Source organism: Tamandua tetradactyla, chromosome 7 (assembly GCF_023851605.1).
Source record: "Tamandua tetradactyla isolate mTamTet1 chromosome 7, mTamTet1.pri, whole genome shotgun sequence".
Taxonomy (NCBI): Eukaryota; Metazoa; Chordata; class Mammalia; order Pilosa; family Myrmecophagidae; genus Tamandua; species Tamandua tetradactyla.
Window position 1 is genome coordinate 84,524,962 of NC_135333.1, and position 12,344 is coordinate 84,537,305.

Genomic DNA, 12,344 nt, shown 5'->3' on the forward strand with positions numbered 1-12,344 from the left:
GTGCTTCTCCACACCTTCTTAATATAAAGGTAAACAATTTCATTACCAGGAGTCTGCGGCAGCCTAGTTTTGTTAGACGTTACTAACAAATGGCAGGATTATTTACAATGGTGTGTAAAACACTGGACCATTTTGAATACCTCTATGTATTGCCCCTGAAAGAGGAAAAAGGTCCTCACTCCCCTTTTAAAATTTATTTCCTCAAAATAGAGAAAAAGCAAAGGTGATGGTAGAGTTATACAGAGAAGGCAGGGTTTAACAAATAAGTATGATTGCTGAATCATTACACTGATATTTCTTTTAATTTCCAGCATCTTAGAGGAGCTAGAAGTAAAAACCTAAAAGTGTGGAATTGTAACCCATACCAAACTCTGAAATCTGTTCTACAACTAATTGTTGTGATGTGCTTTGAAATTTATTGCTTTTTTGTATATACGTTATTTTTCACACGCACACAAAATTGTCAACTGTGATGATAAATGCACAGCTATGTGATGCTATTGTGAACCACTGATTGCACATTTTGGATGAATACATGTATGTATGAAATATATATCAATAAAAATAAATAAATAATTTACAAATATTTATCAAAGGAGAAGATGGAGTTATAAAAGAGAAGACAGGATTTCATGAACAAGTATGACTCTGGAAACATTATATCTCTTCTAGTCTCCAGTGTCTTGGAGCAGCCAGAAGGAAAAACCTAAAATCGTGGAACCACAACTCACACCAAACTATGAAATCTGTTTTATAACGAATTGCTGTCATGCTTTGAAAGTTAGCGCTTTTTCGTATATATGTTATTTTTCCCAACAAAAGAAAATTTCCCCAAAACAAAGGTTCAGCCACTTTGGTTTACCCTCTGTGGTTTGCCATGTTCTTCTTACTCTAAATATCAGGATTTAGCCTCACTATTCTCCCCACTACAAATGTTTTTTTCCAGTAGCTCAACTGATTATGGCCCAAAATGTCAACTAATGATCTCTATTAACTAATTCATACTTCTAATGATAAACAGCTCAATGTGGCTTTCTGAAAGCAATGGCACATCTATTTTGGGAATTCTAATCAAAATAAAAAATTCCTTAAGGCCACCCACGCTGCAGTCATTCACAGGCAGCCTGGGATTTGGGGTGTACTTTAAATTATGCCATGTGGACAGCTACTGGGTTAACCTCCTAGGTATGTGGACATTTCGATAGAACAAGGCAAAGCATACTGTAACTCTTACTTTGTGCCTAGCACAGCACAAGCTATACAGTTCCACTTGACTTGGATTTCCATAAAAAATTTTAAAAGGCAAATAAGAAATTTGAACATTATATATCTTCTTTATTATTTTATGTAGTACAATAAATGTAGGACACAAGGGCACAGGTGACAGACCGCATCAAATAAGATCTATAGTTTTAACCCTAAAGTAAGCAAAGCTTGAGGAAATTTAAAATAATCAGCAACACATAGAGGAAAAAATGAATACATTTATTTTGCCATTATTACCCAATGGGGGAATAAAGTGTTTCTAACTAAAATGTTATTTTCTATGGAAAATGGCAAATAGTCCCCCAGGTTTCCAGTGTTCCTATAATTTTATAAGGTTTCTCATTTTATAACCCAGCTATTAAAACTATGGGATGAAGTAAAGATATTGGTCTAGTTTGAACATGCTGCAAGAGAGTTTGGAATAGTGGAAAAAAGTAAAATCTTAACTCAATGTTTCGAATGAATTTGGGCAACAATAACAGTTACTGAGTATCCACAAAATGGAGAGCACTGTGCTAAATATTTTATATGTGTTTATTTAATCTTAATTCCTGCAACTCTATGAGGCAGACACTACGATTATCCCCATTTCACATATGAAAATAGCTCCAAGGAATGGTACAGCATATACTGAATCCAAACAATATAATTTCCAAACCTACCTTCTTAACCTATACCACAGCATTTTTGAGCCTCATCTTTCTTGTCTATAAAAAGGGTTTAACAATGGTAGCACATTCCAAAAGTTTACCTTTTACTGAATTAAATATCTTAAGGCTTCTTTTACTTTATATTCTCTGCAAATGAGACTCTTACTTATGTTAATCTACCTGAACAGGCATAGCCCATAGATTGGGGCACAGGAACAAGAACCACATGAGTTGATTGGTTTCAATGGCGACCAAGTTATTGATCTGTCCCAGAGTCATTTCACCCATGGATAAGTTAGACGTAGACAGCCTAAGGATTTTATTGTATATCATGGCCTGCAAGGAAAAAAAAAAGGGATGCACTTGAGACTCTAACTTAATAATCAATACTATGCACAGGAATCTTCATGAAAAAAAAAACACATTTTTTTAATTTCTGAAAAAAGTTAAAAAAAAAAAAAACAACCAACCTATAATACCATCTTTTTAAAGCAACCACTGCTTTCCTTTTACCATATTAACTTTTAGCTCTCAATTAAACAGGAAATAATTTTTCTCTAGCAATATAATCAAAACATACAGTCAACTTTAAATGTAAGCCCTAAACCAAATAATAATTGACCTAAGTTATGCAAGATTTCAAAACATTTTTATTATTATAAAAGTTGCTTTTAATACAGTGGGTTTACTAATTAGCTCTAATTTTCTTCCATTATGTAGATTTCCCTTAATCATACCCTCAATATTAAGCATAAATTGCCATTTTTGATACAAAATACTTTATTAATGATAAATAAAATTTCACATTAATTTTTTTTCTGCATAGCTTATGCGCTGGTTTGAAAGGTTTATGTATCCTAGAAAAGCCATGTTTTCATCCTGATCCATCTTATGGAGAGAGCCATTTCTTTTTATCTCTATTCAGTACTGTAGGCTGGAAACTTGCTCAAATTATTTCCACAGAGTTAATTTGATCAAATTAACCTTTGATTAGAGGGAAATGTGACTCCACCCATTCCAGCTGGGTCTTGATTAGTTTACTGGAATCTTTTAAAAGAGGAAACATGTTTTGGAAACAGCAACAGAGCCACGAGAGAATCATGAGAACTGTGAGGTCAGTTAGCCAGAGACCTTTGGAGATGCAGCAGGAAAACACCTCTGGAGGAGCTTCATGAAACAAGAAGCCTGAGGAGAAAGACAGCAGATGTCGCCATATTTCCCATATGCCTTTCCATTTGAGAAAGAAACCTGGAATGTCATTGGCCTTCTTGAACTAAGGTATCTTTCCCTGGATGCCTTAGATTGAACATTTCCATAGCCTTGCCTTAATTTGGACATTTTTGGCCTTAGAACTGTAAACTGGTAACTTAATAAATTCCCCCTTTTAAAAGCCATTCCATTTCTGGTATATTGCATTCTGGCAGACTGCAAACTAGAAAAGGGTTTGGTACCAACACATTCCTTGGGGGCTGGGGAGAGCATGACTGCCAACACATGGAGAGATTGCGCACGTGCCGTGGAGATGGCAGAAAACCCAGATTTAGCCCCGATGCTTGGAGAGGGTGGAGCTGAGAATAAGGTGGTTTCCCCATTGTCCCCCAAGCTTACATTCAGAGAGAGGTGGGCCACTGCATAGGCCCTTGGAAAGGGTGGGACTGCCACTTTCTAAAGCCCCTAAGATAAATGACTTTCAGACTTTGAAATCTAATGGAATTTGTCTTGCAGGTTTTCAAAACTTCCTAGGTCCAGTGACCCCTGTTTTCCTTCCAAGTTCTCCCTAAGGAAATGGGGGGATTTATCCTATGATTGTCCCTCCTTCGTATGTTGGCAGCAAATAACTTGTTCTGAGTTCTACAGTTCCAGACACAGGAGAATTTTGCCTTAGGACAGACCATACCTGTAACTAATTTTCATGAGAGTTTGTAATGCTCCTCACTTTGTAATGCATTTGTATTGTTACTGAAATTGTTTAAAGCTTTCTGATATTGTGATGGAATGAACACATTTTGTATATGGTAAAAACATATATTTTTAGGGTCCAGAGGGTAGAATGTGCTGGTTTGAAACCCTAGAAAAGCCATGTTTTAATCCTAATCCATCTGGTCAAGGCAGCTGTTTCTTTTCATCTCTCTTCAGGACTGTAGGCTGGAAACCTGAACAGATTATCTCCCCAGAGATGTGATTCTCCCAGCTTGTGGGTATTAACCTTTGATTAGAAGGAGATGTGACTCCACCCATTCCAGGTGGGTCTAGATTAGTTTACTAGAATCCTTTAAAAGAGGAAACATGTTTTGGAAAGAGCAACAGAGTGACGAGAGAGCCAGGCAGCCAGAGACCTCTGGAGATGAAAAAAGAAAACATCCCTGGGGAAGCTTCCTGAAACAAGTCTGGAGAGAAAGCTAGCAGATATTGCCATATTTACCATGTGCCTTTCCAGTTGAGCAAGAAACCCAAACATCATCAGCCTTCTTGAACCAAGGTATTATTTTTTTTTTTTTGGATGGCTTAGATTGGATATTTCTGTAGCCTTGCCTTAATTTGGAAATTTTTGGCCTTACAACTGTAAACAAGCAAATTAACAAATTCCCCTTTTTAAAAGCCATTCCATTTCTGGTATATTGCATTCCAGCAGCTTGCAAACTAGAACAGCTTATCTTCATTAAGTTTTCCTAGAAGTGTTAATGTTGTGGCATCAAAGTAAAAACTGAATGAAAAAAATAAAACTACAGCTACTACCAACTCTATCACTGGATGGTAGATGGCATTTTCTAGAAACAGAGATTAAAGCTTGTACATACCAACAGAGCTCCACGGAGGTTAATGCCAGTTTCTATGGTTACATAGTAGGAAGCCTGCAAAAATGTCCTTTGCAGAATAAGGGCCAAGAAGAGAAGAACTGCTAGCACATAAGCATTTTCAAGAAACTCCTTTGATGAGAGGGTTGCTGAAATCTTGTACCAAAAGAAAAAAAAAAAGATGATTTCAAGTTAGTCTTTTCATATACCAGGTATAGAGTTCAAGTTTAAAAGTTTATATGGTTTTTAAATGTAAAAACTATCTTTATAATACAACAGTAGAATGAGCCACAGCCTGGCAAATATCACTTCCCCCATAACACCCACAGATACAAATGAAAAACTGATTTTTAAGACTGCTGGAAATTGTAGTAAAAAAGGTGAATTTTAGTTAAAATCAGTTTAGTTGGATGGGAAGTATAAAAGAAGATAGAGGTTAGTTTAGATCCTAATTTAAAGCAGGAACCACAAATCTGATTGTGGGTATCAAAGCAAATAGGACAAGAATGCAATTTCTGTAGACTTGCTAATTTAAAAATAATTTTATACAGTTGACTTTTTCTTTCATTTAAATATTTTAATTTTCATTTAGGAAATAAATTGTAAATTATAAACTAGGTAATTTGGCTTTTGACTTCTCCCATGTGACACCTGCAGAGACAAAATACAACAATGAAAAACAACTTTTAGTAGGGATGGACCAAAGTCTTCATTAGGATATGTAAAATTGATTGGTTTTTGTTTGTGTCTATAGTACACAGTAACTTGGTTGTTAGAAGAGAGGGAAAGTTAACACTAATGTACATTATATTTCAGTTTGGGCATGTCTCAGTTTTCAGGATTTCCATTCAGTCAAATTCTACTTCTGGTTTTTCTTTCACAGGGGTCAAAGAAATGCATGAGCCCTGTTCCTTCTCAGAAAACCTCTGGTTGCATGTGTAAGAAAGACTACAGAAGCACTGCATGTGGAATTTAGATATCTATGTAATTTGACTACTAGGGACAAACATCACAGAAGTGCATTCAATGGTGGAAATAATATCTGGTTCACTTCAATACTAATTGACTATCAATGTGTGCAAGGATCTGGGGTAAGCATTTTGGGTGCAGATATGAACAACTCACAGTCATCGTGCTCAAAGAGGTTACAACTTAGTAAGAGGTGTATATCTATGAACAGTATGTTTCATTATAAATAGCATACACGGTAAATGCCAACACAAAGCAAGTAATATGTTATGGGAATACCAAGGAGAGTCAAAACCCAATAGGACGATCAGAAAAAGCTTCACTGAAAAGACACCATTTAATGTAGGCTTGAATAATGAGTAAAGTTTCAACAGGTGAAAAAAAGCAGACATGAAATCAGGTTGAGATAATAGAAAAGGAAAATTGATAAATGTGGAGTAGAGTTTCTACCTGTGAGTCTATGGAAATCAATTCTCATCACTACAAAGTTCACAATGCAGACTTAAGAACTGCAAATAAAAGATTATACAGCACAGTACATAATATTTTAAAATATCATAATGTAACTTGCTCTGATCATTGTGAAACAAACTGATGGCTTTTATTATCTAAGAAAACAAAAGTGTACATATTACAAATTGCATTGCTAATACTATTTGTCACAGGCCTCTACAAACTCACTTAGTCATCATCATGTACTCATGTATAAAAATTCTTTAAAGGATTGCTATAAAAGTCAAATTAAATAATACATGATAATGTGAAATTTCTAAGCATAATTTCTGGCACACCATAGATGCTTATTAAACGTGCAAATGCTCTGAATCTGAGAAATAATTTTGAGGTCAGACCAATCAATGAACACATAAACACGTGATTTTTACTATAAAGATACTTATTTCTTTCTTTTAAAAGCATTCAATTATCTGTATTTAAGCCTGTTTGAATTTCTCATAAAACTGCATTAATAAAAAATGAAAATTATGATGAAATCTGCCATAAAATGTTTCCTTTTAATAGCACCATGAACTTACTCCTCCTGTGTTATTTGTCCAAGTCTCAGTCTCATTCACACGCTGAACTATTCCAGAAATACAGAGAGGTCCCGCAAAACCCAGCAAGTCTGCCAGATAACGGAATGTGCTACTAAGTAGAATCGGTCGCCCAAAAGCACTGTACATTGCTAACCATATAGATGGAGTTCGGTTGGGATGATCTGCTACTTTTTTCTGGAAAAAAAAAAGATAAAATCTATGAGAGTAGCAACTAATTCCAGCAGCTGTGAAAATTCCTTCTGGTACTTCCAACTATATTTTACAAGTTTAAAAATAAATGTGAATGAATTCTTTTCTTTACAGTATGCATAATTCTGTATCTTTAGCATTCTGTGCAAACAGTATCTACTTAATAGAATTTAACAAAATAGGGAAAAATGAGTAAACAGGCAAGTCTTTCTAAAACTGTGTTGTTTTTAGTTGTCAAAGGCTGACATGTAATTCTAAAGGCATAATTAATTTAATTCCCTTTGATTTTAGAAAATGTGTATCTGTCATGCATATTATCAAATAGCAGCAGATGGGAAAGAAGATCATAAAGTTACAAAGAGTAAGGTCACTGATAGATTAGTCAAAATTCTGCAATTACTGAATCATAACAAATTTACCTCTCAAATTACAACAAATGTTTTGTTTAAAAGGGGATCACTCAACTTCAAATTGTTCCTCCTCCAGGTATTTTCAATAGCTATGAGTGGTAGTCAACGCTTTTTAAAATATTATGATATGCTTGTGTTTCCTGGGTATATCTCAGAGAAATGTCAAATGAAGAATGGCATATACACTCAAGCTAACTCATGCCTTTATCCATCTATAGTTGGTTTTTAAAAAAAACTGTTTTATTGATGATATACATATTTCATTGACCTCTTCACACATATACAGTCCATACAAGGTGTAAAATCAATGGCTCACATATCTTCACAGCTGTGTATTCATCACCATGATCATTTTTTAGAACATTAACATCACTCCAAAAAAAGAAATAAAAGGAAAAACTCATACCCCATGCCCCTCCCTCTCATTGACCACTAGTATTTCCATCTACTCAATTTATTTTACCCTTTATCCCCCCTATTATTTATTGTATCCATTTTTTTTACTCATTTGTCCATATCCTGGATAAAAGGAGCATCAGACACAAGGTTCACAATCAAACAGTCACATTGTAAAAGTTATATCTTTATGCAATCATCTTCAAGAATCAAGGCTACTGGAACATGGCTCAACAGTTTCAGGTACTTCCCTCCAACCACTCCAATACACCATAAACTAAAAAGGGATATCTATAATAATGTATAAGAATAACCTCTCGACCCTGTCTGAAATCTCTCAGCCACTGAAACTGTATTTTTTCTCATTTCGCTCTTACCCCTTTGGTCAAGGAGTCTTTCTCAATCCTGTGATGCTGGGTCCCGACTCACTCAGAGAGTTCCATCCCACGTTGCCAGGGAGATTTACACTCCTGGGAGTCATGTCCCACATAGGGGGGAGGGCAGTGAGTTCATCTGCCCAGGTAGCTTAAAGAAAGACCCCACATCTGAGCAACAAAAGAGGTTCTCTGAGGGTGGCTCTTGGGTATAATTTTAAATAGGTTTAGCCTATCCTTTGCAGCAATGTTTCATAGAGGTGAACCCCAAGATGGAGGGTTCGGTCTATTGATTTGGTTGTCCCCACTGTTTGCAAGATTATCAGAAATTCTTCAAATGTGGAAGGTGAATATTTCCTCCTTTCTCCTCAGTCCTCCAAAGGGACTTTGCAAATATTTCTTTATTCACTGCCCAAATTACTCTGGGATATATCAGGACCTTGCGTTAGCCTGGACTAACTCAACAAAATCTCATGCTCTATTCAAGATTCCATGTACTTTTGGTGTTCAACTAAATTGACCACACAAGTGAAATTAGGTAATGCGCCCAAAACATAAATTTTGCAACAAATAAACACCTCTCCCTTTGGTCTCGCACTAAATTGAAGTTTTAAAATATGGACGATAGCATCCTTTACCCTGTATAATCTAATCTCCCTTTCCTATCCAGATTAGCTTCCTTCATATCTTGAGTTGAACTCTGATTCCTTTTTCAACTCTTTAAACAGTTCCTGTATAGGGTACTGCTGACTTTCACAGACCCAGAGCTCTAACTCTGAGTCTCAGTTGTCACATAAATACCCAAAATTTCTGGGAATGACCAGGTAATATACAAACAGCTCAGTATTATAGCTGTTTTTTTTTTTTTTTGTAAATATTTTAAGACCTGAACAATCATTATAATTAAGTCCTGGGGAAGAGGACGATGAAGATTTTAATTGTGGCAAAGATGACAACTCAATAGAAAAAGAATTTGTGCTCTACATTCAGTTTCCTGTTAGAATGAATAATTTGATTATTTTTAAAAGGTAATTGATAAAAGATGACACACCAATTCAAGTGAATCTATGCCTCAGAGCACTCAAAACTTAAGTGAACCTATATCATTACTCTTTAGCAGAAAAATTTTAAAAATATATTATGCAATACTGTTCCCAGAGGAGAAACCAGAGATATGACTCAGGTTCATTTGCAGGAACCATTTCCTGCAATATTAATTTCACAACTCATATTTCTGACACAAAACAAAGGTCATTTTCATCACTTACCATAAATGCTTTGCTGAACTTGATTTAGAACAACCAAAAAAGTTTAACTGATTTACCATACCCCGACTCCTTCCAGGGTTGTGGTACTAATATTTTAAATTACACTAATTTTTGGAAATAATTGCAATGTAAAATATATCTACCACTTGTGGAGAGAAATACAACTATTCAGAATAAGATAAATTGAAAATATTCCAAAGATTCCCATATTTACATTTTTAAAGCAATTATAAATACTCAAAGAAAGTACCAGAAGAAATCAATTTTGGTATACATATAGGATGATACATGAAGTAGGTAGATGATGCTCCTTTATTTAATTTAGTCTCCTAAGAAATACAGAACCTATATTTTAGTTGTTAATTAATTAAAAGCCTATGCTCTATTCAAGTGCTTATTTATATAGGTGATCTATTTTACCTTTATATAAAAGAAATTGACAAGAAATGAGAAAAAATGTCTTAACAATTGTAAAAATGGTATTTATTATTAACATTACATGGTAACAAGCATTGGCTATACATGGCCATAGAACCTAATTCTCATTTTCCACTTGGTAACATGCCCCAGAGAAAAAACAAAGTGCTCTCCATCCTTCATAATGTATAAATGTTAGTTGCCATAACTGGGCAACTAACGTGACAAAACCATACTTCACTGGCTCTTTCAGTCTTTCCTCAGTAGCCTAATTACCGTGGCTCAAAACTACTGGTAAATGACTGGAGGAAATCTGCCCATCCTTAACAACAGATGTTTTCTAAGCTTTGTGCCTTTATATTTAATAGAGCCATTCTCATAGTCATGGACATGGACAACAAATGCTAAATTACCTTTTGTTCTTCATATGCGTCTTTCAGGCAAACATAATTTGTCACCGCCCTCATTGCTATAGGTAATTTTCCAATTGCCTTCAGATCAATAGGCTTTTTATGAGCTGATATGATCAGTGTGTTCATCCACCAGTATGTTGCTTTTGACAGTAAATTCACAAATGGTTGAAGAAATCTCACACCCAGATCCTGAAGGTCTTCGGGAGGTTTTACTTTCTGAGGATTCATGAATAATACGTATCTCTAAGACAGGAAAATTCCAGAGAATAAAAATTAACACAATTCTTCATTTGTGCATTTCAAATAAAATTTTAAATGCTTTTTTCCCATTACAAGGAGCCCACATCTGTATTTTAATATCTCCTTCCATCTCCCTGTGAAATAGCCTTTGGAATAGCTCCCTTTTGTTGTGATTAAATTAACCAGTCAAGTGCCAGAATTTCATATGTAATTCACTTGGGACCAATTCAAAAAAAGCAATTATCCTTTAAAAAGACAATTATTATGAAAAATCATTCTTCATATCCTGTGATAGGATCAACTAAAGGAGGATTCTTATGTTATCTCTATTTTAAATGCATTATCAATACCATAACTGAGTCCCACTGTTAATCTGTGATTTGGATGATAGTAAACTATTCCCCAATATTCACTGCAGCCTGTATACTGCCACTCAGAGAGCAAATTCAAAGTGCTCTGCTGAGAAAATGTGTATTGGAAAATCATTCGCTAGTAAGTCATATAACTCACAGCATTACATGGTAAAAAATACAATAGATTTGTAATCACAAGACCAAGCATGAGTCTTGATCATGTTAGTTTGGATACACAGCTTCATTTCTCTCCACGGAAGTTTCTTCATTAGTGAATTGGGTGAATTGGATTAAATTATCTTCTCTTCAGTTCCGAATTGCTGGGACGCAGTATTCTGCTTGACCCAGGTGTAGGGGGAACAGTCATGGATAACGAAATGTCTTGACAAAAACAATTTCATCTATAATATGAACTGAGTACTCAGTAAGCACTCAATCAATATTTATGAATAAATAAGTAGATTCTAGGGTCACACTGAGATTTCGGGAACATTAATGTCCTGGAGTTTTGGGATTATATCAATGTTTTATTTGCACACAGAGATCGCATATATTTGTTCAACTTCTTACATAGCAATGATTTTTAGCTGACTGGAATCTTTAGGCCTGCAGTCTTGAATCCCCGTAACCAAACAGAAATCACTAGATACCTACTCTGACCCGAATGACGTTGATCTCCACAGCCATTAGGAGTCCATTCAAGATGACCATTATGCCTGTGATGCAGAAACGCAGGTCCGACACCCCCCAACCAAACTGCCAGTCCTTGACCAACTTTATGGTCTTGGTAATAAAGGCCATTACCCAATACAGAAATAGAGCTAGAAAAGTAAAAAGCAAAAGGAAGATTATGAGATATGTTCCTGATATGGATAACCATCAAAAAATCATGCTGAGAGAAAGAAACCTTTTACAAAAGTGCTTGTACTGTATCATCCAATCTACATGAAGTTCTAGAATCGGTAAAACTAATCAGTGGTGTAAAAATATCAAAATCAATATTACCCTTCTGGAATGACGATGAGGTCTGAGGGGAGAAACACATGAGAAAACTTCAATGGATGACAGTATTGCTCTATATATTAATAGGTGTTTGGTTATACCGGAGTAAGCAATTGCCAAGTTAAGGTTTCTGTATTTCACATATGTAAATTTTATCTCCCAAAAGAACCATAAAAAAGTACTGAACTCTAGTTATGATATGCATGAAGTATACTAATGCATATTTACTTTGAAATGCATCAAAAACTAAGATGTACTAATGGATGTCTAGAAGGATGGAAAAATGTAGACAAAAAGCAAATAAAGTAAAATGTTAATTGATAATCCAGTAGGGATTAAGATGTTGGAGTAAGGCATTTAGGGCCCTGTTCCTCCACAGAATCTTTGAACAACCAGCAAGAACTGGCAGCATCCTCTTAAAACTGGTAGGATCTATTGCCTTGGCTAACTTTCCCTCCCTCCTCACTCCCCTACCCCCAACGAGCACCCCGTTACCTCTCACAGACTGAGTGGGTGTGGTCTCTGGGCCCTATTCCAGAGGAAGCAG

The 12,344-nt window shown here is 35.4% G+C and overlaps 1 protein-coding gene across 10 annotated transcripts in view; it reads right to left on the reverse strand.

Annotated features, from left to right (window-relative positions):
• ABCC9 (ATP binding cassette subfamily C member 9) overlaps positions 1 to 12,344 on the reverse strand; it is a 149,100-nt gene that overhangs the window by 106,398 nt on the left and 30,358 nt on the right. For all 10 annotated transcript variants that reach the window (XM_077170263.1, XM_077170261.1, XM_077170254.1 and 7 more), the window contains 5 exons: positions 11,450 to 11,616; positions 10,203 to 10,445; positions 6,715 to 6,909; positions 4,715 to 4,867; positions 2,097 to 2,252 (listed from right to left, as the gene is read on the reverse strand). In XM_077170263.1, coding sequence (XP_077026378.1) covers positions 2,097 to 2,252; positions 4,715 to 4,867; positions 6,715 to 6,909; positions 10,203 to 10,445; positions 11,450 to 11,616 — 914 coding nt within the window. The remainder of the gene's footprint in view (positions 1 to 2,096; positions 2,253 to 4,714; positions 4,868 to 6,714; positions 6,910 to 10,202; positions 10,446 to 11,449; positions 11,617 to 12,344) is intronic.